Raw genomic sequence first — 27,312 nt, forward strand, 5'->3', positions numbered from 1 at the left:
TTGAAACATCAATAATCCTTTGTGGAGAAGAAAAGTCCTCTGATTTTTCAGGAGAAAAAAAAGTTGGGAGAAAGAGTTTACAAGTACAACGGCACAGTAAAAGAACTGAGGTAAATAAAGATTTGGCAATTTTTCTTTTACCTTCAAGTGTTTTCCTTAGCCCTCAAACATTCCCTTATATTTTTTAGTCCAAGTGTTGAAATGTCACAGTCTTAAATATTACTACCTGCTCTTGCTCCACCTCTTCTGTTTTTAATTCTCCTTTTCCTTCTCCCTAAAAAAAAAAAAAAAAAAATAGAACAAGGAATGTTTTCAGGAGCTTATGAAAAATTTGCGTTTTTTCATTTTTTTGTCTTTTTTTACTGTGCTCTCTGCTAACATTTTTGCTTTTTTAACAGGAACCCTAGGTGTTCTTTGGTTTGTGGCAGCATAACTCCAGTCTCTGCCTCCATCTTCTCATGAGTCTTCACATGGCCTTTTTTCCTGTGTCTGTGTCTCATCTCCTTCTTCCTTTCTCTTACAAGCACGTCTGTCATTGTATATTTCATTTCAAGATCTTAACTTGATTACATCTGCAAAGACATTTTCTCCAAATAAGGTGATACTCACAGGTTTCAGATATTAGAACATGGAATATCTTTTTGTGTAGTCACTCACTATGATATACTTAGAGGTATATTTCCTTTTTTCCCCTCTTAGTATTTGCTGTGCTTCTTAAATCTGAGAATGCATGCCTTTCTTCAATTTTGGAAAATTCTAATATATTATCTTTTAGAATATTTCCCCTCTTTCAATCTCTTTACTGTCCCTTTGTATCTCCTATTAGGTGTGTATTAGATTTTGTCATCCTGTTTTCTATATTCTTTAACATTGCTTCATATTTTTTGTCTATTCTGTCTCTCTATTTTGTTCTTGGTAATTTCTCCCCATCTACTGTCTACTTCATTTATTCTTTATCTAGCTGAATCTAATCTGCAATTTAACCTTTCCTCTCAGATTTTAATTTCAGTGATTCTATTTTTTACCTCCAGAAATTTTATTTGATGGTTCTTAAAATATGCCCTGTGTCATGTTTTTTGCTCATATTCTATAGTTATTTCAAGATTGATATCTGATCAATTCACTATATGAAATTCTTGGGGGATCCAAATGTTGTGTTTGTTGTTTTGTCTGATTCTCACTCACGTTAACTTGTTCTTTGGGTGTTATATATACTTTGTACATTCTTTCATATATAGTTGATCTAAATCTGTGGGAATCTTCAGTTTGCCCTTCAAGAGAATTTTTAAAAAGAAAATTTGCTTTTGTCTTTGCCATGCACTTCAGAAGTGTTACAAATCTGAGGTCATTTTAAATGAATTTTTTGGTTTCTGTTTCCCTGACCCATATATTTAGTGTAGATTTGAGTTCCAAACTCATGTATGTAGAGTTATGATTATGACTAATCAGGAGGAATAGTCTTTCTTTTTTTCAAACCTGGAGCTGGGATACAGACATGTTTTAATCATACTTTTTCATTGGGGGATAAGTTTTTTCTTTCCCCACTCTTGCTGAAAACATTGTCTTTTGAAGATTTTGGTTCTGTGTGGCATCTAAGTACCAATTCCTGTCAATCTTGTGTAACGTGAGAGTGTTTTTTCCACATCTTGCATGGTCATTAAAACTCAACGCTCAGGGTTCCATGTAAAATTGAAGACACAATTAGAATTCTCATTTTTCTAAAGTGCTACTTTTCTATCCACCTAGCTGCTTGCCTTTTTGGAATCATGTTTATACATGCAATCTTAAGTGGATAATTTACTCAATGATAGGGATAATTGAAAACAAAATTACCTGTATCATTTGAATAACTGTGTTGATTCTCCACATTGCACTTAAGTCAAAGCCTTTATATGTAGCCTAGAGTCTGGTGGCTGAGTCTTCTTGTTCTCTCTATACCATAGGTTTTCCCTGCTTTGCAAAATCCATTACTATATATTTACCAACTATTAATGACATGATTAACTGCATACTTAAGAAAACCATGGCTTTGCAAAACAACATTGTATAGTTTATTAAAATTTTAGTTTATATTAAATGTAATTTAATTACAAAAGGCAATTTTACACCAGAAGCATAATTAATGAGGAGCGGGTATGATTAATTATCTTTTAAGAGTTTTATCATCCAAGAATGCTGAATTACCAGTGTCACCCCAGGCACCAACATACTTGCATTTGGCTCTAGATTATCCCTCCTTTTCTGAAGCTGTCAAAGGAGAAGGTGACTAGGAAAGAAAACTCTTTATGCAAGTTGCCAAATCAGTACAGCGTTCACAAGACTTCACCTCTTTGTACATCTTCCGCAATTACTCGGTATTTAAATCCTTATTCTCTATTTTTTAAATGTTGGGTTCAGACTTGGGTGTTTCTCTCCAGAATCATTTATCCCTTCTACATAAAGAATATCAAGTAGTTTATGCTAACTGTGCTGTTAGAATTGTGTAGAGATAATAGCACTGTATATGGAATTGGAAGACTTAGATTTGAGTCCTGATTGACCTCACATGATTAGACTTTTGTAAAATTTACATCTCTGGGCATCACTTTCCACATCTGTATAAGGACCTTGTACTAAATGGACTCTTAAGATGTCTTCCAACACTAACATTATATGATTTCGGTTATTTACATGTTACAGTATTAGATGAATCGTCTTTTCCAGACATTTTTCCTGATAGGTAATGGAATCTGAGATTCTTTGGCTGTTTAAAGATGTTCTCGTTTGCTTTATTATTATAACTTTCTTAAAAATTTGCTGTGACTTAGATTAAGAATAGGAAAAATTGGACCACAGTCAAAGGATAGTGGGTCATAGACACTATTTACAGACTAGGGTAAATTCTGCTTTATAGAAAAATATCTCAAAAAGAAATAAGGTGGGATTTCTGAGGTGAAGAATATGGAATTTTCCATAACTTGGACAGTTCTTCAAGAAAGGTTCTTATGAATCTCAGACTATTGGTAGGTTTGCTAATATTTTAAAATGGAATTTGCATATTTTCATTGCCATTTTCTAATATGGCTGTTTCTTTGACAGGGAAAAGGAAATGCTGTCTAACCTCTACATGACATTAGATGATGAAGTAACTCATGGATATTTACACTCAAAAGAATTAAGTGGTAATAAGAGGTTCTAAAATTTCTTGAATACATTTCCTGATTATGTGCTTTTTAGGAATTGTTTCAGCAGTTAGTGCCTCTTCATCTACTCCTAATGGCTTGTGGTATCAACTGATAATACCTGATATAGCAAATGCTGTGGGCTGTGAGGAAGCAAAAGTAGATCGTTCAATACATAAATATCTTTGGTTGTATTGGTAAGATAGGGAAAATATAATATGTAGCTTATACTAGTCCAAATGTATTTTTTGGAAAAATGTCTGCATATTACATCCCATGGATAAATTAGTAAGTGCTGGAGTCACTGATATCACTGGAATTTAGTCTTTGGTATCTTAATATTAAGGCTTATACTATCCTTCACTCCTTCATGACACTGACCTCTCCCTATCTTGGGCTTCTCCTTTATACTTATGGAATAATTTCGCATAGTTTTCCTTTTACCTTAACTCGAGTTGTCATACTGTGTATCTTAGTGTCCAAATGGGTGACTCATACTGCTGTAGCTTCACACTTTCAAAACCAATTATTTTACCTTGATTCCCCTGACCAACACTGATGGCCACAAATTACACATTGTCATTATGTGAAAATCTCAGACTTTAATGTCTTATTCTTCACGCACCATCTCTTTTTATTTAGAATTTTATTTCCTTGACCTCTCCATTTGGTGCCACTGTGATTGTATGATTTCCAACCTCAGCTGCCCTTAGCACCAGTTGGTATTCCCTTTAAGTTTTGGTGTGATCTCTCCTGTTTCCTTTGGTATCTATTCCAAACCTTCACTACTCTCCTCAAATACTCAATTATGTTACCTATCCAACTTTAAACATTTAAAAATGTTTTACTTAATTAAAATAAAATTAAAACTTGCTAGTCTGAAATCTATGAAACTGAATCTTTTCTCCCCTGTTACTTTTGAAAAAAATTTTATTGTGGTAAGAATATTTAACATGAGATCTACCCTCTTAACAGATTTTAAAAATGTAAGTTATTCTTATCTATAGGCACAATATTGTACAGTATTTCTATAGAACTTATTCATCTTGTGTAACTGAAATTTTATACTCACTGATTAGCAACTCACTATTTCCTCATACCCCCTGCTCCTGGCAACTACAATTCTGTTCTTTGTTTCATAAGTTTGACTATTTTAGATACTTTATATAATTGGAATTCTGTAGTATTTGTCCTTCTGTAACTGGCTTATTTCACTTAGCATAATGTCCTTCAGATTCATTCATGTTATTACATATTACAGGATTTTCTTCTTTTTAAAGGCTGAATGATATTCTATCATATGTATATAACGTACTTTTCCCCCCCCATTTATCTGACATTTAGGTTGTTTCCACAGATATTTAGATTGTTTTCCATAGGTTGGCTATTGTGAATAGTACTGCAGTGAACAGGGGAGTACTACTGTCTCTTCAAAATCCTGATTTTAATTCTTTTGGATAAATACCCAGAAGTGGGATTACTGGATCATGTGGCTTTGCTTTTTCATAGACAGTAAGGGCTGTTGGGAAGCTTCCTAAACTCCTTGATATTCTTTTTTTTTTTTTTTTTTTGAGACGGAGTCTCGCTCTGTTGCCCAGGCTGGAGTGCAGTGGCACAATCTCGGCTCACTGCAAGCTCCGCCTCCTGGGTTCACGCCATTCTCCTGCCTCAGCCTCTCTGAGTAGCTGGGACTACAGGCGCCCGCCACCATGCCTGGCTTTTTTTTTGTATTTTTAGTAGAGATGGGGTTTCACCGTGGTCTCGATCTCCTGACCTTGTGATCCGCCCGCCTCGGCCTCCCAAAGTGCTGGGATTACAAGCGTGAGCCACCGTGCCCGGCCAACTCCTTGATATTCTTACCTACAAACAATGTTCATATCCTTTCATCTTGTCTCATTGGAAAAGGTGCCCTTTCACCAGACTAATCCTTTCATTTCTTGATTTTCTTCTGCTTTCTCAAGGTCTATGCTTTGCTAATTTTATACTCAATATTTTTCACAGAAGCCTTTTGAAGGAGTTGTTTTCATTAGTTGCTGAATTTTCTCTCTTCCCATTTCATGGAAATCTGGCTTCCACCTCCAAAATTCTACTAAAACTTATTTTATTAAAGCCATTATTATCAACTCTTTAGTCATTATTTTGTATTTATCACTGTTAGGGCTGGGTGAGGTGGCTTATGCCTATATTCCCAGCACTTCGGAAGGCCAATGTGGGAGGATCATTTACGACCAGGAGTTCAAGACCAGCCTGGGCAATATAGATAGTGAGATCCCATCTCTACAAAAAATAATAAAAACAAAAATTAGTTGGGCATGTTGGCACACAGTTGTAGTCCTAGCTACTGGAGAGGCTGAGGTAGGAGGATTGTTTAAGCCTAGGATTTCGAGACAGGAGTTTGAGACTGCAGTGAGCCATGATCGCACTACTGCATTCCAGCCTGGGCAACAGAGAAACTCTGGCTCTAAAAAGACAAACAAAAACAGCACTATCACCAATTGCCTCTTTTCTGAAAATAAAGTGTAGTATCCACTGAACCAAAAAATTCAGTTCAATAGACATTTTTTTGAGAATTTCTTAATTAGGCACTGGAAACAGAAGAATGAAAAATCTTGCTCCGCAGAAGCTGACAGTTTAGTGAGGGATACTGACATGCAAGCAATCATAATATCAAGGGCTTTCACTGAGATTCATAGTAAGTGCTATGGGAACACAGAGGAAAAATTTACTGTTCCCAGGGCAAGTTGTGGAAGTCTTTGCCTATGTGCCCTTGTGTGACTTTTCTGACAGTTTCTGAAAGTTCTTTAGGAAACAGGTTGAAAGATTTGAATATTAAAAGATTGAAGCGGGTGGGGTAAAAAAGAAGTTTGAAAGGCTGAAAACACAGATTGGCTCCCCTTTTAGTGATTATTATTTTTTTGAGAGATAGTGGGGGGAATAAGGATAATTATTCTTTTTGGTAATTAACTAAATGTTTTGTTATGTGTGTGCAGCACTTCATAAAGCCTGTAAAATTTTTAGTAAAATTCGAAGTGGTAAGATTTATGTGAATGATCTTCCAGTGATCCTTTGCATCTTGAGAATTTCTATAAGTGATTTAGAAATGCGACAGGCACTAAAGACTGTTGATATTGACGGTAAGTTTTATCTTTTCAGCATTAGTTTAAGGGTCTGCAATCATAAATATGTTATGTTTGTCAGATTAATTACAAATGATAGGAAAGCTAAACCTTAAAATATATTATAAAAACATCATTTTTGGTCATATTATATGTTACGAAACATTTTTACATGTTACAAGAACATTACTTACAATAATGATATTGAAAATTAGCCTCAGGTTTGTGTAATTGGATTGATTAATTACTAGACTGGATTATGGCATATTCTCATTATTGTTCCATGCATGTTCTAATCTTATTTAGTTATATAATTTAAATAATGTAATAAATACTTGACCCAACCACCCAAAATAAAAAGTAGGACCTTGTCAGTAATTTACATCTAACTGTAAACTTTCCTAAGCAACCTATTAGTCTGTTTTCCCCAACCTGAGGTAAGAATTATCTTGAATCCTATATTCATTATTCTCTTATTTTTCTGTTTAAATAGTATTATTGTTATGGATAGGTATTTTTGTAAAATAGTTCAAAAATTTTAGTTGTTTAAAAAACTTTAGTAAACAGTTTTTCATGATATATATAATCTTTTGTTTTTTTCACTTAATATTATATGACTAAGATTTATTCATACTGTTGTATACTGCTTTTTTTGTATGCTCTTGCTCTTGCCACCCTTGAATTGATCAGCCTTTAAAAATTATGGTTGTTCTAATAGATATACGGTTATTATCTGACTGTGGTTTTAATTTGCATTTCCTGAATGATTAAATAATGTTGAATATCTTTTCATGTGCTTGTTTGCCATTTGTATATTTTTTGCCCATTGAAAAATTGTGTTCTTATTATTGTATTTTGAGATCCTTTATATATTCTGAATATAAGTCCTTTATTGGATATGTGATTCGTAGATATTTTATTCCATTCTGTTGCTTGTCTTTTTATTCTCTTAAGAATGTTTTTAGAAAAGGAGAAGTTCATACTTTTGATGAAGTCCAGTCTGCAATTTTTTCTTTCATGAATTGCCTTTGATATCTTATCTAAAAGATCTTTGCCAACGCAAAGTCACAACAATATTAGAAAACAAGTCAAAGTAGTTCATTAAAATTTGGACAGATGTTTCACTGTTTTTGAAAGAAGGGAGAATCCACTCTCAAGTTGTTACACTGAAGAAGTGGAGACAGACAACTTGACAGACTTTTCAGTATTGGAGAAAGTGCTTCTGTGGTATGGAAGTGAGAACAACCAAGCCTTGTCATTTCCTCTGCAGACAATTGGAAGCACTGAAGTATTCCTCTATAGGCTATTTCTGCTCAGATGACATTAAATTGAAATATAAGTTTATACTTGTTTTCTTCGTGACTTAGATAACATCACTGATGTAAATAAACCCTGTCAAAGTTGGGCTCATTTATTTAATGACAGCAGAAGATGAATTCATAGTTATTTAACTTGAAGAATCTTGAAGAACTACAAATATAAAAATTAGTCTTGAGCAAAGAGCACTGCAGTATCTACAGTACTAGTCCCATAGCTTTCTTATTACTGCTGGAACACTATTTACTACCTAATTACAATATGTAAATTTTTTTCTGGTAAATATTCTTTTTACATTCTATGTATAATGTCGACTGCTCTGTGTATAGATAATAGTATTCTAATGTCATTAGTTAATTCTTTTTTTTTTTTTTTTTTTGAGACGGGGTCTCGCTCTGTCACCCAGGCTGGAGTGCAATGGCGCGATTTCGGCTCACTGCAAGCTCCGCCTCCCGGGTTCACGCCATTCTCCTGCCTCAGCCTCTCCAAGTAGCTGGGACTACAGGCGCCTGCCACCACGCCTGGCTAATTTTTTTGTATTTTTAGTAGAGACGGGGTTTCACCGTGGTCTCGATCTCCTGACCTCGTGATCCGCCCACCTTGGCCTCCCACAGTGCTGGGATTACAGGCGTGAGCCACCGCTCCCGGCCTTCATTAGTTAATTCTATTTACATTTTTAGTTGCCACTTTTATCTTATGTTCTTAGTGAGTTTGCTAATAATGTTTGCTGATGGAGTTTTTTTCCCTTCTGTTTTGGAACCATTTTTATAGTTAATGGAATGCTGGATTTTTCAAATTTCCTTAAAGCTGTGGCTGATGTTTCTTATTTGGTCTCTCAGAATCCAGGTAAAAAAGACTTCTTCAAAAGTATAGAAGATAATACTTTTGTAACTGATTTTGGGGTTGGGAGGGGTGGTATTTAATATATGAATTAATTTATATTTTACAAATCTCCCACTAGTGTAGGCTGAGAAAAATGAGGAGTGAATTTTGTCATAAAAGGCATTACAAAACCTGGCTCATACTGCCCCAATATTCAAACATTCTATCTCTAATCTCTAGTTTTTCCTGCACATTAACTGCTAGACTAATTCTCTTAAAATACTATTTTCACCATGTCATTTTCCTGCTCAAGAATTTAGATGCTCTTCCTATTATCAAATGAGTCTATAGAGGCCAAACTCTCATGCTTAGCCTCCTCACCCCTTCATAATTTTGTTCACCACTCTTCCCTTTATCACAGAACCTTTCCCAGGCAAGAACCGCATACTCCAGTTAGTCATAAATCTCCATACATGCCAATATAATTCTTACTCCCATGCCTTTGTTTGTGTGCATGTTTTTTTTTTCTGTTGAAATCTCACATCTGTTTTGTTCTTCATCCTTAACAATACTTTCTTCCTTTTGCCAGGAGTCTTGTTTGTATCTTTTCCTAAAAATTTCAGATACTTATGGGTCTCCTAGTAACCTTTAGTTTACATTACCTATACATTATAAATAAAGTGGTTGGAAAGGGTATTCGTACTAATGGTAGAAACAGTATCTCAAAAAACACGAAATCTGTGGTGTTCATGACCTGATGTTAGCAATTCTTCTATTCCTCCATTAGGCGATATCAAGTTCTTATGCTCGGTCCTTGGAATTATATATTTTTATTTTTTATTTGTATAAATTTAAGGGGTGCAAATGCAGTTTTGTTACATAGATATATTGCATCCTGGTAAAGTCTGGCTTTTAGTGTAACCATTATTCGAATAGTTATACATTGTACTTATTAAGTAATTTTTCATCCTTCACCCCCTTCCCACACTTCCAAGTCTCCAGTAACTATTATTTCATGCTCTATGTCCATGTGTACACATTTGGCTCCCACCTATAAATTTGGCTTCTACCTATAAATGGCTTTCATTATCTTAAGTGAAACAAGTCAGAAACAGAAAGTCAGATAGATAATAGTTTCATCCATGTTGCTGTGAAATATGTTATTTTATTCTTTTTTATGGCTGACTAGTATTCCACTGTGTGTGTGTGTGTGTGTGTGTGTACCACATTTTCTTTATCCAGTCATCCATTGGTGGACACTTAGGTTGATTTTATGTCTTTGCTATTGTGGATTGTGCTGTGATAAACATATGAGTACAGGTATCTTTTTGAGATAATGGTTTCTTTTCCTTTGGGTGTATATATACTTAGTAGTGGAATTGTTGGATCATACAGTAGTTCTATTTTTAGTTCTTTGAGAAATCTCCACACTGCTTCCCATTTTTTCATAATGCTCATTTGGCCATTTGTATGTCTTCTTTTGAAAAATGTCTATTCATGTCATTTGCCCACTTTTTAACAGGATTATTTGTTGCTTTTGTTGTCGTTGATCTGTTTGAGTTCTTTGTACATTCTGGATGTCAGTCCTTGTTGGATGCATAGTTTGCAAATCTTTTCTCCTATTCTTCAAGTTGTCTGTTCATTCATTGTCTGTTCAATCAATCATTCTGTTGATTATTTCTTTTGCTGTGCAGAAGCTTTTTAGTTTAGTTGTCTCATTTGTCTTTTTTTTGTTGTTGTTGCTTGTGCTTTCGAGTTCTTAGTCATGAATTCTTTGCCTAGACCAATGTCAGTAAGAGTTTTCCTTGGGTTTTCATGTAGTATTCTTTTTTTTTTTTTTAGATGGAGTCTCACTCTGTTGCCCAGGCTGGAGTGCAGTGGCGTGATCTTGGCTCACTGCAAGCTCTGCCTCCTGGGTTCACACCATTCTCCTGCCTCAGCCTCCCAAGTAGCTGGTACTACAGGTGCCTACCACCACGCCTGGCTAATTTTTTTGTGTTTTTAGTGGAGACGGGGTTTCACCGCGTTAGCCAGGATGGTCTTGATCTCCTGACCTGATGATCCGCCCGCCTTGGCCTCCCAAAGTGCTGGGATTACAGGCGTGAGCCACCGCACCCGGCCTCATCTAGTATTCTTAAAGCTTCAAGTATTACATTTAAGTTTAGATCCATCTTGAGTTGATTTTGTATATGGTGGGAGATAGGGGTCCAGTTTCATTCTTCAGCAAATGGCAATCCAATTTTCCCTTTACCATTTATTGAAAAGAGTGTCCTTTCACCAGTGTATGTTTTTGTCAACTTTGTCAAAGATCAGGTGGCTATAGATATGAAGCTTCATTTCTGGATTCTGTTTTCTATTCCACTGATTTATGTTTCTACTTTTATATCAGTACCATGCTGTTTTGGTTACTATTATAGTATAATTTGATGTCAGGTAATGTGATGTCTCCAGCTTTGTTCTTTTGTTTAGGATTACTTTGGCTATTTGGGCTCCTTTAGTTCCATGTAAATTTTAGGATTATTTTTTCTATTTCTGTGAAAAATGACATTGGCATTTTGATAGAGATTGCACTGAATCTGTAGATTGCTTTGGGCATTTTGGTCATTTTCATGATATTAAGTTTTTGATCCATGAGCATGGGATGTTTTTCCACTTGTTTGTGTTCTCTATAGTTTATTTCATCACTGTTTTGTAGTTTTCCTTGTAGAGATCTTTCACCTCTTTGGTTAAATGTATTACTAGGTACTTTGTTTTTTGTAGCTAAGCTAAATGGCATTGCCTTCTTGATTGGTTCTCAGCTTGATACTAGTGTATAGAAATGCCACCGATTTTTGTATGTTGATTTTATCTACTTAAACATTACCAAATTTGTTTATCAAATCTAAGGGTTTTTTGGGAGGAGTCTTTAGGGTTTTCTCAGTATAAGATTATATCATCAGCAAACAGACATAATTTGACTTTCTCTTTTCCAACTTGGATGCCTCTTACTTTTTTTCTCTTGCCTGATTGCTCTGGCTAGGTCTTCCAGTAATATATTCAATAGGAGTGGTGAAAGTAGGCATCCTTGTTTTGTTTTGGTTCTTAGGGGGAATGCTTTAAACATTTCCCCATTCAGTAGGATGTTGGCTGTGGGTTTGTCGTATATGGCCTTTATTATTTTGAGGTATGTTCCTTTTATAGTGAATCAGATTGTATATTTATTTATTTATTATTTATTTATTTTTTGAGATGGAGTCTTGCTCTGTCATGCAGGCTGGAGTGCAGTGGCACAATCTCAGCTCACTGCAACCTCTGCCTCCCAGGTTCAAGGGACTCTCCTGCCTCAGCCTCCCAAGTAACTGGGACTACAGGCGTGCACCATCATGCCTGGCTAAATTTTTGTATTTTTAGTAGAGATGGGGTTTTACCATGTTGGCCAGGTTGATTTCGAACTCCTGACCTCAAGTGATCCGCCTGCCTTGGTCTCCCAAAGTGTTGGAATTACAGGCGTGAGCCACTGCACCCGGCCCAGATTTTATTTTGTTAGAATCAAGGATATGTGAATGTGATAGTCTTTATAGAACTGGATTAGCAAGTAAAAGGCAATGAAAACTCTTCAATACTTATTTACTCATTTATGTAATAAACATTAATTATGCCTATATATGAAGCAGTGAATAATATAGATATGATGCTTCGCTTGCTTTTTCTTTTTGGCATTTTGATGGACTCCATGGCATTAGGATTTTCCTGGTTCTCTTTTGTCTACTTGGTTTTTGACTTACATTTTTTTTCTTGTTTCAGTTTCATGTAGTTCTTCTCTGATCTTGGTTATTTCTTTTCTTCTGCTGGGTTTGGGTTTGGTTTGTTCTTGTTTCTCTAGTACCTTGAGGTGTGACCTTAGATTGCCAATTTGTGCTCTTTCAGACTTTTTGATGTAGTCATTTTATGCTATTAACTTTCCTCTTAATACTGCCTTTACTGTATCCCAGAGGTTTTGATAGGTTGTGTCACTATTATTGTTCAGTTCAAAGAATTTTTAAATTTCCATCTTGATTTCATTGTTGACCCAGTGATTATTCAGGAGCAGATTCTTTAATTTCCCTGTATTTGCATGGTTTTGAGGGTTCCTTTTGGAGTTGATTTCCAGTTTATTTCACTGTAGCAAGAGTACTTGCTGTAATTTTAATTTTCTTAAATTTGTTGAGGCTTGTTTTGTGGCCTACCATATGGTCTATCTTGGAGGATGTTCCATGTGCTGATGAATAGAATTCATAGTCTGCATTTATTGGGTAGAATGTTCTGTAAATTTCTGTTAGATCAATTTTTTTTAGAGTATAGTTTAAGTCCATTGTTTCTTTGTTGACTTTCTGTCTTGATGACCTGTCTAATGCTGTCAGTTGAGTATTGAAGCCCCCTACTACTGTTGCTGTCTATCTCATTTCTTAGGTCTAGTAGTAACTGTTTTATAAATTTGGGTGCTCCAGTGTTAGGTGCATATATATTTAGGATTATGATATTTTCCTGTTGGACTAGTCCTATTATTATATAATGTCCCTCTTTGTCTTTTTAAACTGCTGTTGCTTTAAGTTTGTTTTGTCTGATATAGGAATAGCTACTCCTGCTTGCTTTTGGTGTCCATTTGCATGGAGTATCTTTTTCCACCCCTTTATTTTAGGTTTATGTGAGTGAGTCCTTAAGTGTCAGGTGAGTCTCTTGAAGACAGCAGATACTTGGTTGGTGAATTCTTATCCATTCTGCCATTCTCTGCCTTTTAAGTGGAGCATTTAGACCATTTACATTCAATGTTAGTGTTGAGATGTGAGATACTATTCTATTCATTGTGCTATTTGTTGACAGAATATCTTGGGTTTTTTTTTCTTGTGTTATTGTTTTATAGGTCCTGTGAAATTTATGCTTTAAGGAGATTCTGTTTTGATGTATTTTGAGGATTTGTTTCAAGATTTAGAGCTCCTTTTAGCAGTTCTTTTAGCAGTCAGTAGTGCTGGTTTGGTAATGGCAAATTCTCTCAGCATTTGTTTGAAAAAGACTGTATTTTTCCCTCATTTATGAAGCTTAGTTTCACTGGATACAAAATTCTTGGCTGATAATTGTTTGTTTAAGGAGACTAAAGATAGGACCCAATCCTTTCTAGCTTGTAGGGTTTCTGCTGAGAAATCTGCTGTTAATCTGATAGGTTTTCCTTTATAGGTTACCTGATGCTTTTGCCACACAGCTCTTAAGATTCTTTCCTTCATCCTGACTTTAGATAACCTGATGACTATGTGCCAAGGCAACGATCTTTTTGCGATGAACTTCTCAGGTGTTCTTTGAGCTTTTTGTATTTGGATGTCTAGACCTCTCACAAGGCCGGGGAAGTTTCTCTCGATTATTCCCTCAAATATGTTTTAACAAACTTTTAGATTTCTCTTCTGCTTTGGAAACACCAGTTATTCTTAGGCTTGGTCATTGAACGTAATCCCAAACTTCCTGGAGGCTTTGTTCATTTTTTTTTTTTTTTTTTTTTTTTGAGACAGAGTCTCGCTCTGTCACCAGGCTGGAGTGTAGTGACGCAATCTCGGCTTACTGCAACCTCTGCCTTCCGGGTTCAAGTGATTCTCCTACCTCAGCCTCCCGAGTAGCTGGGACTACAGTTGCGCGCCACCAAACCCAGCTAATTTTTGTATTTTTAGTAGAGATGGGGTTTCACCAGGTTGGCCAGGATGGCCTCGATTGCTTGACCTCATGATCCGCCTGCCTCAGCCTCCCAAAGTGCTGGGATTACAGGTGTGAGCCACTGCACCTGGCCTGTTCATTTTAAAAAATTCTTCTTTGTTTTTGTTGTCTTGGGTTAATTAGAAAGCCTTGTCTTCATGCTCTGAAGTTTTTTCTTCTACTTACTTGATTCTATTACTGAGACTTTCCAGCACATTTTGCATTTCTCTAAGTGTGTCCTTCATTTCCAGAAGTTATGATTGTTTTTTATTTATGTTATTTCACTGGAGATTTTCCCATACATATCCTGTATCTTTTTTTTTTTTTTTTTTTGGTTTCTTTAAGTTAGACTTCACCTTTTTCTGGTGCCTCCTTGATTAGCCTAATAATTGACATTCTGAATTATTTTTCTGGCAATTCAGATATTTCTTCTTGATTTGGATCCATTGCTGCTAAGCTTTTGAGTGTGATCTTCTGGAGATGTAAAAGAACGTTGTTTTGTCATATTACCAGAATTGTTTTTCTGGTTCCTTCTCATTTGGGTAGACTATGTCAGAGGGAAGCTCTGGGACTCAAGGGCTGCTGTTCAGGTTCTTTTGTCCCTCAGGGTGCTCCCTTGATTTGGTGCTTTTCTCCTTCCCCTAAGGGCTTCCTGAGACATAGGGCTTCCTGGACAAGGGGCTTCCTGAGAGCCAAACTGCAGTGATTGTTATTTCTCTTTTGGATCTAGCCACCCAGTGGAGCCACCAGGCTCCAGGCTGGTACTGGAGAGTGTCTGCAAAGAGTCCTGTGATGTGTTCCATCTTCAGGTCTCTCAGCCGTGAATACCAGCACCTGCACCAATGGAGGTAGCAGGGGAGTGAAGCGGACTCTATTAGGGTCCTTGGTTGTATTTTTGTTTAGTGTGCTGGTTTTGTGTTGGTTGGCCTCCAGCCAGGAGGTGGCACTTTCAAGAGCACATCAGCTGCAGTAGTATAGGGAGATTACAAGCTTGCCCTAGGGTCAGGTGGTGGGCAGGGCCACAGAGCTCTCAAGAGATTATGTTCTTTGTCTTCTGCTACCAGGATTGGTAGAGAAAGACCATCAGGTGGGGCAGGTTAGGCATGTCTGAGCTCAAACTCTCTTTGGGTGGGCCTTGCTGCAGCTGCTGTTGGGGTGAAGGTGTGGTTTCCAGGCCAATGGAGTTATGTTCCTGGGAGGATTATGGCTGCCTCTGCTGCCTGACAGGTCGCCAGGGAAGTGGGGGAAAGCCAGCAGCGATAGGCCTCACCCAGCTTCCACGCAGCCCACAGTCTGAAAGACTGGTTTCACTCCCACTGTGCTTCACCTATAGCACCGAATTTATTTCCAGGCAGGCGGTGAGCAGGGATGAGAACTTGCCCCAAGCTACAAGCCTCCCCACTGAGAAAGCAAGCCGACTCAGTTACTTGCCTGTCCCAAGAGCCTGCAAGGGCATCCACCTTCTTCAAGGGGTCTGTGGATTCTCTTGGCTTTCCTGGTATGTTCCTGCAGTAGTTCTTGGAGCAAAAGTTCACGATGTGAGTGTCTACTAACTGACTACTTTTTAAATCACAACTTAGAATAGCTTATTTACTTTCCTATATTTCTTGATTTTTCAAGTCCTGGTTTCCTATTTTGACGTTTTGATAATTCATTTTGCCTTGACAAAGCATAAATTACTATTATTTTTTTGGATGTAATTTCACTCTTGTTGCCCAGGCCGGAGTGCAATGGCGCGACCTCGCTCACTGCAACCTCTGCCTCCCTGGTTCAAGCAATTCTCCTGCCTCAGCCTCCTGAGTAACTGGGATTACAAGCCCACATCACCATGCCTGGCTAAGTTTTGTATTTTTCATAGAAGTGGGATTTCACCATGTTGGCCAGGCTGTCTCGAGCTCCTAACCTCAGGCGATCCACCTGCCTTGGCCTCCCAAAGTGCTGGGATTACAGGTGTGAGCCACTATGCCCTGCTACAAAACATAAATTATATATATGTATCTGTGGTCAGTACTTAGGAGTCCAAACACACATATAAATCTATAGTCAGAAAAAAATGTAAGTTGAGTTCCAGACAATAGGGAAAAATGATGGATGGGAGGCAGGACTAACTTGCAGCTTTCACTCGGACAGACAGAGCAGCGTGTAGAGACCACTTTTTGAATCACAACTTAGAATAGCTTATTTACTTCCCTATATTCCTTGATTTTTCAAGTCCTGGTTTCCTATTTTGACCTTATTTTCTGTTTACGGACAGTGTTCTGAGACTAATCAAGAACTCTCAGGTTTCTTTTGTTCCTTTTAAAAGAACACACATAATGCTTGAATATATTGTTTTAATAAAATATCCAAGCAATATATGTGTATAAAGATATGAAAGACTTTCTTTAACCCCTCTAAGATTGCTACAGTTTAATACTGACCTGAGAATTCTTTTTATATGCACATACATATATATAATTTATGTTTTGTCAAGGCAAAATGAGTTATCAATTACTAGGCAGAGTGGAAGCAAAGGACCTAGGTCTCATAGAAACTAGTAAAAAGATCAAGCATACAGTTAGAAATCAAGAGACTCCCTAGAGAAAAATAAAAGGGAAAAATGCAAATATCTTTTTCTTAAGAGAAAAAGAAATTTTGCCACCTTGTTTTGCAAGAACTATCTTGTTTACTTATATTTCTCTAGTATGAAATTAGTAATCTTTTAATATAATTACTGGTCATTCATATATTTTTTTCTATGAATTGGCTTTTCATATACACTTTTCATTTAAAAAACTGGGTTGTTCATCTCATTGATTTGTAGGAGTTTTCATATTCTGGCTATTAATCCTTTGTTATGTATATTACAAATGTTTTCTTCTAATCTATTGTTTCTCTTTTAATTTTGAAATGGTGTCTTTGGTTTTTGGAATGGGACTGTTACGTTTTGTCACAAAATTTATTATTTCTTCTTTATGTCTTATGAGTTTTGAGTTGTGCTTAAAGGGGCCTTTCTCACCTCAATAGTACACACACACATTTTCATCATGATTGTAGAGTACTGGTTTTCAATGTTCCAGGGAACCTGGAGGTGGGTAGATGGGAATAGGGCAAGTTTAAATGCCACAAAGCTCACTGTTCTTACTAAGACTCAGTCATTTTTCTTGAAGAAATTCCTCAGATAGCTGCAAGCCTTTGGCTTATTTTCAGAATTTTGAAACAAGTTGGTTCTGATCATTTTTGCCAGAGTTCTCATTGCTTTTATGGAGGAGAGGGTTTCTGGAGGTCCCTTCCTCTGCTATTTTTGTTCACTTGATCAATAATGACTAGTTGAGGCCAGGCATGGTGGCTCATGCCTGTAGTCCCAGCACTTTGGGAGGCCAAGGCGGGTGGATCACTTAAGCCCAGGAGTTCGAGACCAGCCTGGGCAACATGGCAAAAACCCATCTCTACAAAAATACAAAGAAATTAGCGGGGCGTAGTGGTATGTGTCTGTAGTCCCAGCTACTCAACGGGCTGAGGTGGGAGGATTGCTTGAGCTGGGGAGGCAGAGGTTGCAGTAAGCCGAGATCGTGTGATTGCATTCCAACCTGGGCTACAGAGAGATACCCTGTCTTAAAAAAAAAAAATTAATTAATTAAAAAAAAGACTAATTGAATGAACAAATAATGCCCATTTTTTCCTCTTTGACTGTGCTTATCAAAGAACTTAGTAATCATTAGTTTATTATATGATGAATTTCAAGAAAGTCTAGTCTGACTATAAATGATTTTCCATCTGAAATTGATAACGGGAATTGTGTTTTTTTTTTGTCAAGGCTAATTTAGGGGTGTAGTGGTCAGGGAGAATATAAATTTAGCAGTTTATATTCAATCTGCTTTCAATCTGTTTAATTTTTAAGGTTTTTTGTGGAAAATTATAATTTATCTGAATATTTTCTTTTTAAAATTAAAAATATACTGAGCTCTCTGATGTGACCCTAAAAATTTTAGAAAATGATAAAGTGATTTGGTATTTAATTTATTTTAGTTAAATTGTTTTAAAATTATAGAATCTAACATTCAGAAGTAGATGTCTTGGGGACCCCCAGATTTGGTTTGCTAGTCAGGGCCATGCTGAATATTTCCTTCTGAATAGGTTCTTTTCAATTCATTTTATATGCTAAGGATTGTTAACATAAGAATATGAAATTCCTATGGAGAAATAAAAGACCAATGTTTTAACCACTATTATAAAGTTATTTTATAACAGTGGTTTACTTGTAGATAAATATTTATAAAACCCCGTGCTTATACAAGGTTATTTTCCCTTAGAAGGCTATTGACACAAAATCAGCTCCTTTTCCAAGAAAAGCTGTTGATTCTCATGGTATAATAATTTGTTTTTTGCAGCATTCCAGGATGCCTTGAAGATTTACTGTAGGATAAAAGGTGGTCGAGTTTCAACTGATGAAGTGTTTGCTGTTTTGGATAGCATGGGTATCCCTGTAAACCCTGAAATTTTAGAAGAAGTGATAAAACATACCTATATTGACAGTGAGTTATTTGCATTGAGATATGTATGTCAATATATATGTGAATATATTTATACATTTTTTTCTGGATATCAATTTTGTGATCTGTCCTTTGCTTCTCCTTTTTTCTCTTGATTCTTACATTTTGCCATTGACACTGTTTACTGGTGTCTATAGTAAGAAATAGTCTAGAAAAATTAAATGAGAGGTTTCTAAAATTGTTATAGTTTGGTATGTTTGGTTAAAGAATAAAATGAATTTTAAAAAGTTCAGCCTTATATCTCTTTTCCAAGTCATTTCTGGTCTTTGTGGAGAAGTAGTTTCTTGTAGTGTCAAGGGCATTGACTCCACAAGTTAGAAGACCTAAATTTCTTGAATTCTCAATTTTATTATGTAGCTTTGATTAAACAATTTTGCTATGCCCTTCAGTTGCTCTCTGCACAATGTGGATTGCTTTAAACATGATAAAAATATTTAGCAGGTGTTTTGTATTACATGTTTACTTGTAACCAGAGGATGTCCTATAATAATTAGTGATTAATTGATTGATTCATTTGTTTTATTATTGTGGGCGGCAAGCCACCCAGGTGCTGAGGCAAGAGACTGAGGGCATGAGCTGTTCCAGTATAATAAAATATATAAAATAAGTATAGTTATACTAGATATAGATCTTAGATATGATTATATATGAATATCATTAATCATTAGTTTGTAGCAATTACTCTTTATTTCAGTATTATAATAATCCTCACTCTACAATTATAACCTAGGAAAAACCAGGCCATACAGAGATAGGAGCTTAGGGGACATACTGAGAAGTGACCAGGAGTGTGAGCCTTCTGTTATGCCTGGACAGGGCCACCAGAGGGCTCCTTGGTCTAGCGGTAATGCCAGCATCTGGGAAGATGCCCGTTGCCAAGCGGACTGTGGTCTAGTGGTAGCGTCAGTGTCAAGGAAAAACACCCGCTACTTAGCAGACTGGGAAAGGCAGTCCCTTTCCCTGGGGGAGTTTAGAGAAGACTCTACTCCTCCACCTCTTGTGGAGGGCCTGACGGAGGGCCTGATGTCAGGCCTGCCCGCAGTTATCCGGAGGCCTAACCATCTCCCTGTGATGTTGTGCTTCAGTGGTCATGCTCCTAGTCCGCCTTCATGTTCCATCCTGTACACCTGGCTCTCCCTTTTAGACAGCGGTAGCAAATTAGTGAAAGTACTAAAAGTCTCTAATAAGCAGAAATAATGGCATAAGCAGTCTGTCTCTCTGTCTCTCTCTCTCTGCCTCGGCTGCCAGGCAGGGAAGGGCCCCCTGTCCAGTGGACACGCGACCCACGTGACCTTACCTATCAATGGAGATGGCTCACACTCCTTACCCTGCCCCTTTGTTTTGTATCCAATAAATGTCAGCGCAGCCTGGCATTCGGGGCCACTGCCGGTCCCCGCGTCTTGGTGGTAGTGGTCCCCCGGGCCCAGCTGTCTTTTCTTTTATCTCTTTGTCTTGTGTCTTTATTTCTACACTCTCTCATCTGCACACACGGGCAGAAAACCCACTGACCCTGTGGGGCTGGACCCTACAGTTATTTTATTATTTTTAGAGACAATGTCTCACTCTGTTGCCCAGGCTGTAGTGCAGTGTTGTGATCATAGCTTGCTGTAATCTTGACCTCCTAGGCTCAATAATCCTCCCACCTCATCTTCCTGAATTGCTAGGCCTATAGGTGTGCACCATCATGCCAGGCTAATTTTTATTTTGTAGAGATGAGGTCTTGCTATGTTTCCTAGGCTGGTCTCAAACTTCTGGCTGCAAGTGATCCTCCTGCCTCAGCCTGCTGAGTAGCTGGAATTACAGGCATGAGCCGCTGGGCCCAGCCTGATTCATTCACTTAATGAATCAGATAGTCAGTCATTTAATATCTACTATGCCTGGAACTGTGCTAGGTGATGCAAAGATGAATAAAACACACTTCTTTTTTTTTTTGAGGGAGCTCACGTTCAAGTGTGGAAAGAGTCAAGTACACTGAAAATTAAAATGCTCCATGGCAAATACTATAATAGAGTGTACATAGGCTGCTAATACATACTGGAAGCCTTAGGGAAAGATTATCAGAGGGCCTGATGTCTGAGTTAAATCTTGAAGGATCAGTATGAATTAAGTAGTTGAAGGTGGTAGCAAAGAGTGAGAAAAACATCTTAAGCCAAAGGAACAGTTTGTGTAAATATGGCAGAAAAATAATCAGACATGACATCTTTTTGAGTGGGCTTCCACTAGTTTTTGTCATTTATTAATGGTGGTTTTGTAGTGGGCTTTTGGTTGCTGATATGTGGTCTGGAGATAGAATCAGGCCACATGGAGTTCTCTTAGGAAGTCAGGTATGGTGGGCTCTGGGGTGAGGCATGAGCGGAAGGATATGATGGGGTATGAAAATGTAAAATGGGGATTTTAAAGACTAATCTTAAGACTTTAGGGCATGCCCTACCAGGAACAACAGAAATCATATACGAAATAGCTGCAGTACCTTGCTTTTTGGCTTATGGAGTTCTGGTCTGGGTCTCCAGGTCTCCTGCTTTATTTGGGGCGGTATATTGGACAAATGATACTAATTTTATAGAATTGTTATAGGAATTAAATATAAACATTTATCACAGTGCTTGGCACCTAGAACAGACAGAAGAAGGGTGAGGCAGAAACCTGAGAGTCATCCTTGGCAACTCTACTTCTCTATTCCTCATGCAATAGTTCCCTTATTTAAAGTCTTAGATACATCTTTTTAAAAACTTTTCTCCTTTTTTCTGTATATAAGATAGATATCTCTTAAGTCTTTCTATTTCTCTCTTTTTTTTACTCCGCTCTGTCGCCAGACTGTAGTGCGGTGGTGTGATCTCGGCTCACTGCAACCTCCGACTCCCTGGTTCAAGCGGTTCTCCTGCCTCGGCCTCCGAGTAGCTGGGATTACAGGCGCATGCCACCATGCCCAGCTAATTTTTGTATTTTTAGTAGAGACAGGGTTTCACCATGTTGGCCAGGATGGTCTCGATCTCCTGACCTTGTGATCCACCCGCCTTGGCCTCCCACAGTGCTGGGATTACAGACGTAATCTATTTCTCCTTATCTCCCTATCTTAGTCCAAGTTCACATAACCTTTCCTCAGGACCATTGCAGTTCAACCTAACAAGTATATCCCTATCCACTCTTATGTTCCTTTATACTGCAGCCATAATGATCTTCGTTCAAGTACAGGTCTGATCATGTTATTCTCCTCACATAAAATCTAATAATACCTCTTGGGATAAATAACTCTTTTAGTGTGGTTTACAGGGCCTTGTGTGTTCTGGCTTTTACCCAGAGCTTCAGCTTTATCTGAGACCATATTCTTCCTTGCTCTCTGTGCCTTCTTAGAGTTTCAACTATATACCATTCCCCTTCTTGCCAAATAGCTGTTGCATGTGTTCATTTCTCTTCCTTGAACCTTTTTCTCCCCTTAGGTAATTCCTACTTATACTTTAGATCCAAACTCAACTGTCTTTTCCTCAGGGATGTTTTCCCAGACTTCTCTGAGTAGGTCAGATTCTCATGTTATACACTCTCATAGCACTATTCACAATTGAAATTTGTATTTTTGTTTGATTGACGTTGATATTTCAAATAAGACTGAGCATCAGGTGAGCAGATATCATGTCTGCTTTAGCTTAATATTGTATCTTCAGTACCTAGCATGGTGCTTATGGCACATATTAACCGCTCAACAAATATTTGTTGAATGAATGAATAATTCTGATTCCTCATGCCACATCTTCCAGTCAGAAAGAACAAAATGTTCTTCATTTTATCATATGAATAAGCTGGCTGCAGTTTGAGACAAAATTCCTCATAAGGAAGGTCCTTATCTTTTGACCAGGAAAATAATCTTAATAGATATGTTAGATTATGAGAGTTAAAACATACTGGGAAACACCTAGATTGAGCAAAAAGGTAAGGTAAAGTATTGTACATAAGAAAGCAACAGGAATTTGAAATATAGTAGTGGCTCAGTAGTGGAGGAAGAAGATGGATAGAACCTAAGAGTGAGTGAGGGTAGAGTAACCATAGAACTTTAGGACTATAGTATGTAGTTGCTTGCTGTGCTTCTTAAGAACTCCCTTACTCCCATCAATTGCAAATTACCAATAAAAGTTGGATATATATAATAGACTTGTATTAGTATTGTTGGTGGGGAGATTTCAAGGATAAAGACCTATAAGTTCTATGTTCGATCTTCTTGGGGCAGAAGGAGGATTGCACCTGTGGAAAGTAATAATGTGAGTGAGATCAAGAGTCCATGGGAATAGAGAAACAAAGCAAAAATAAACAAAAAGAGCACAAGTGACCCAGGAATCCTCAAATTTTGGTCAAGGTATTGATTTATGTTAGTATATGCTCTGGGGTCTGAGCTATTTTAATATTAAAGGAAACGTTGACCCCAGGATGCCAAAAATTTTGGGTCGCCCAGGTAGGAGATGTTAATTTTTCTGTAGCAGAATTTTGCAGTAAGGAATAATATAACACAGTCCTGCTGAAAGAAGACATAGCACTGCAGGTACTGTTCCAGCATCTTATTTTTGCATTTGGTATATTGTTGGAGATGATAGGTAGATAATATGTTCATCTTTATAGATGTTTGCAATGAGGGAGAAGGAATTAGCCCCCTGAAATTTTCAGGAAAGTCCAAGGAGGATTTGCTTTATTAAGATATGGCAAAAAGTGCCATATGGAAAATCAGCTGATGGCAGTTCTTAGAGGGCCAGGTATTTTGGTTTCTGAAATAGTGTATTGGTATAGCAGTTTTGTTTTTTTTTTTCTCTCATGGAGGTTAGAGATCTGGAAATTGAACTGGGTGGGAAGTTGTGACTAGTGCAGTTTTTGCTAGAGGAGGCTTTTGATATCGTGGAGCTACCTGAAGACTACAGAAATGTAGTGTTAATGGTCACTTAGCACCTTCAGAGTAATGTTGCCTTGCATATATGACCTTAATAATTAGGATCATTTTTTCCTCTCACAGTACGTAGTTGCATTTTCCAGGATGAATTTCCTCCAGAATTATATACCTTAGGAAATAAATGATACCTATGACCATATTGATTGCCTTGGTTTCAACCAGGAATCATTCTTTAAGGTTTTGCTAAGTTAGATAGGGACCAAGATAGTCATTTCAGATTCTGGAATGCATCTTCGGCCACTAGGGACTATTTAAGTAGGTAATATTTGTTTGGGAGTTTCATAATAGGTGTTTATTATTGCATAGATGCAAGGAATAAATTTGAGCAAGAGCTAATGAATCTGTGAACATGGTTGACTACCATACTCTTACTAGTTGACGTTGGACTTCTGTTCAGAGAAAGGAGTTTTCTAAATGAAGAGCAGGTAAAAGCAAGACGGCCTTTTCCACTGGATTAATACATGTATGGTCTAACAGAATACTTTTCAGTGATCAGATTCAAGAGCTTGAGGGTTGAAGCTTTGAGTTGTCTTAGGACTTAAGCCATGATCTAAGAACATGGGACATGGAATCAATCTACCGTAAGTGCCAGTTACTGGGGAGGTTATGGGAAGTGTTAGAACTATAATCAAAACCAGAATGAGGATAAATACCAAGGAAATAAGAAACCAGAATGTAGGAAGCAATCTCTAATCAGAAGGCAGTTTAGCACCAATTTTGTCTAGCATTTCTTTGATTGGTTCAAACACATAGTACTTGCTTTGCAGTGATTTAAAGGCCTTTACCTGAAATACATAGTTTACCAATTTTCAGAGAATCAGAGTGAATCAGGTGGACCCAAGATCAAAATGATACTATTCTTTGATTTACATATTTGCTTCCCGTGGCAGCAAGAGGGGCAGAGTGGCTGGGCCACTCCCCTCGGCCCTGGTCCCGGCTTGCCCCGCCCCACCACCATGGCCCAGGATGAGCGTATATATTTGGAGGGGACGCAGGACGCCGGCACAGAAGGGGCCGGGTGGAGCTGTGGTCGCGCTGAGGAAGCTTTATAGATACATGCATTGCATCCCTATTTTCACAAAGCTTGGCTATCAGAGCATTATGAACACTAATGACCTCAAACTCAGGTTGTCCAAAGCTGAGCAAGAACACCCACTACGTTTCTGGAATGAGCTTGAAGAAGCCTGACAGGTAGAACTTTATGCAGAGCTCCAGGCCATCAACTTTCAGGAACTGAACTTCTTTTTCCAAAAGGCCATTGAAGGATTTAACCAGTCCTCTCATCAAGAAAAGGTGGATGCGTGAATGGAACCTGTCCCTCAAGAGGTACTGGGCAGTGCTGCAGGGAAGCTAGATCAGCTCCAGGCCTGGGAAAGCAAAGTTTTCCAGATTTCTCAGAACAAAGTCACAGTTCTTCTAGCTGGTGGGCAGGGGACTAGACTCGTTGCATATCCAAAGGGGATGTATGATGTTGGTTTGCCATCCCATAAGACAGTTTTTCAGATTCAAGCAGAGCATATCCTGAAGCTACAACAGTTAGCTGAAAAATATTATGGCAACAAATGCATTATTCCATATAATGATCAGTGGCAGAACAGCAGAATCTACAAAGGAGTTCTTCACCAAGCACAAGTACTTTGGTTTAAAAAAAATAGAAAATATATAATCTTTTTATCAGCAAGGAATGCTCCCTGCCATGAGTTTTGATGGGCAAGTTATTTTGGAAGAGAAGAACAAAGTTTCTATGGCTCCAGATGAGAATGCTGGTCTTCATCGGGCTCTTGCAGCCTGGCATATTGTGGAGGATACGGAGCAAAGAGGCATTTGGAGCATTCATGTCTATTGTGTTGACAGCGTATTAGTAAAAATGGCAGACCCACGGTTCACTGGATTTTGCATTCAGAAAGGAGCAGACTGTGGAGCAAAGGTGGTAGAGAAAACAAACCCTACAGAACCGGTTGGAGTGGTTTGCCAAGTGGATGGACTTTACCAGGTGGTAGAATATAGTGATATTTCCCTGGCAACAGCTCAGAAATGAAGCTCAGATGGATGACTGCTGTTCAATGTGGGGAATATTGCCAACCATTTATTCACTGTACCATTTCTGAGAGATGTTGTCAATGTTTATGAACCTCAGTTGCAGCACCATGTGGCTCAAAAGAAGATTCCTTATGTGGATACCCAACAGCACTTAATTAAGCCAGATAAACCCAGTGGAATAAGTATGGAAAAATTTGTCTTTGACATCTTCTAGTTCGCAAAGAAGTTTGTGGTTTATGAAGTATTAGGGGAAGATGACTTTTCCACACTAAAGAATGCTGACAGTCAGAATGGGAAAGACAACTCTACTACCGCAAGGCACACTTCGTTATTGCTGGGTTCTCATTGCAGGGGTCACTTTATAGATGAAAATGGCTCTCATCTTCCAGCAATTTCCCACTTAAAGGATGCCAATGATGTACCAATCCAGTGTGAAACCTCTCTTCTTATCTCTAATGCTGAGGAAGGAATAGAAAGTTATGTGGCAGATATAGAATTCCATGCACCTTTAATCATCGATGAGAATGGAGTTCATGAGGTGGTGAAAATGGTATATGAGCCTGATACCAAGTTCTACCACAATAGGAATAGCTTTTGTTTTTGATAGACCAACTGTGAACCTACAGGACCTCCTGGATGACTGAAGTTTAAATATTCACAGGGTTTTATTTTGCTTGTTGAACTCTTAGAGCTACTGCAACTTCCCAAGATCTAGATTACTGAACTTCAGATAGCATTTTTATGATTCCCAACTCATTGAAGGTCTTATTTATATTTTTCAATTGTGTATTTCTTTCCAAGGCAAGGAAACCATTGGCAATACAAGAAATTTCCTACAGCTGAACTATAGTCAGGATGTTCAACATCACTTTACTTGGAGCTGGAGGCATTTGTTTTTGAAGTTGTGCATAGTAATAATATGTCATTGTAGATGTTGAAAGGTTTCTATGGTACCAAAAGTTTATTTTATCAAACATTCAACTTTTTAAATGAAATAATTGGACAGTAAAATAAACGTATCTTCTTGTTTCTGGAAAACAATAAAAATTTGCTTCTTCCTCTCAGAGTTTTCACTTATGCATATTATTGAACAGTTGATTTCTTATGAATAGACTGAAGAAAAAAACCATCACTATTATAGATAAGTAAATTTTCAGTCTTTTTCATCTTGGATGGCAAGCAAAATCAAATATTTGGAGGCAAGAACTATTGGGCAAAGCATTTTCTATCTCTGTGCACAATTGAAATGACATTATTCGAGGTGACTGCATCTGAACATATCCTCAGTCATGCATTATCCAAGAAGTAAAATGATCTTAGACGGGCAGGGGCAGGAATAGTGGGAAGTTATGAGTGCTGGACACAGAGAAGGTACAAAGTAAATCGTTGTCTGCTATTCACTATGTAGACATTGCATTGTTTTTTATCACCTTCTGTATACTTTGTTCAACCAAAAATAATTTTTAGTGATAAGAAGTAGGTACTTTGTGAGGCATTGGGGAAACAAAGGAAAAACACATCCTTTGTTCTTGAGGAGTTCACAATCTAGAAATGAAGTCAAAAGAGTAAATAAATACCTGTAATAAACTCTAAAAAACATGTAAAATGAAAAAATATCCTGATTAGCACGAGAGCTTAAAACATGACTATTTCTTTTGATGAAAAACTCTTTTATTAAGGAGAAAAGACCATGGTCTTACTCT

The 27,312-nt window shown here is 37.5% G+C and overlaps 2 protein-coding genes and 1 pseudogene across 12 annotated transcripts in view; 2 read left to right on the forward strand and 1 right to left on the reverse strand.

The window, feature by feature from the left end:
- The window catches only part of DCAF12 (DDB1 and CUL4 associated factor 12), a 124,906-nt gene that overhangs the window by 37,736 nt on the left and 59,858 nt on the right, over positions 1–27,312 (reverse strand). The window lies entirely within an intron of this gene.
- EFCAB13 (EF-hand calcium binding domain 13) overlaps positions 1–27,312 on the forward strand; it is an 83,885-nt gene continuing 56,573 nt past the window's right edge. For 8 of the 11 annotated variants that reach the window (XM_058444735.1, XM_058444740.1, XM_058444743.1 and 5 more), the window contains exons 1-5: positions 2,231–2,354; positions 3,079–3,161; positions 6,152–6,295; positions 8,366–8,440; positions 18,481–18,624. In XM_058444735.1, coding sequence (XP_058300718.1) covers positions 3,089–3,161; positions 6,152–6,295; positions 8,366–8,440; positions 18,481–18,624 — 436 coding nt within the window. In that variant the 5' untranslated portion in view covers positions 2,231–2,354; positions 3,079–3,088. Of the gene's footprint in view, positions 111–2,226; positions 2,355–3,078; positions 3,162–6,151; positions 6,296–8,365; positions 8,441–18,480; positions 18,625–27,312 lie in introns of those variants that run through there. The other 3 variants (XM_058444745.1, XM_058444742.1, XM_058444744.1) reach the window with 3 other exon arrangements.
- On the forward strand, positions 24,219–26,916 carry LOC116475016 (UDP-N-acetylhexosamine pyrophosphorylase-like; annotated as a pseudogene).

The sequence above is a fragment of the Hylobates moloch genome, unplaced genomic scaffold (genome assembly GCF_009828535.3).
Source record: "Hylobates moloch isolate HMO894 unplaced genomic scaffold, HMol_V3 SCAFFOLD_10, whole genome shotgun sequence".
NCBI classification, from domain to species: Eukaryota; Metazoa; Chordata; class Mammalia; order Primates; family Hylobatidae; genus Hylobates; species Hylobates moloch.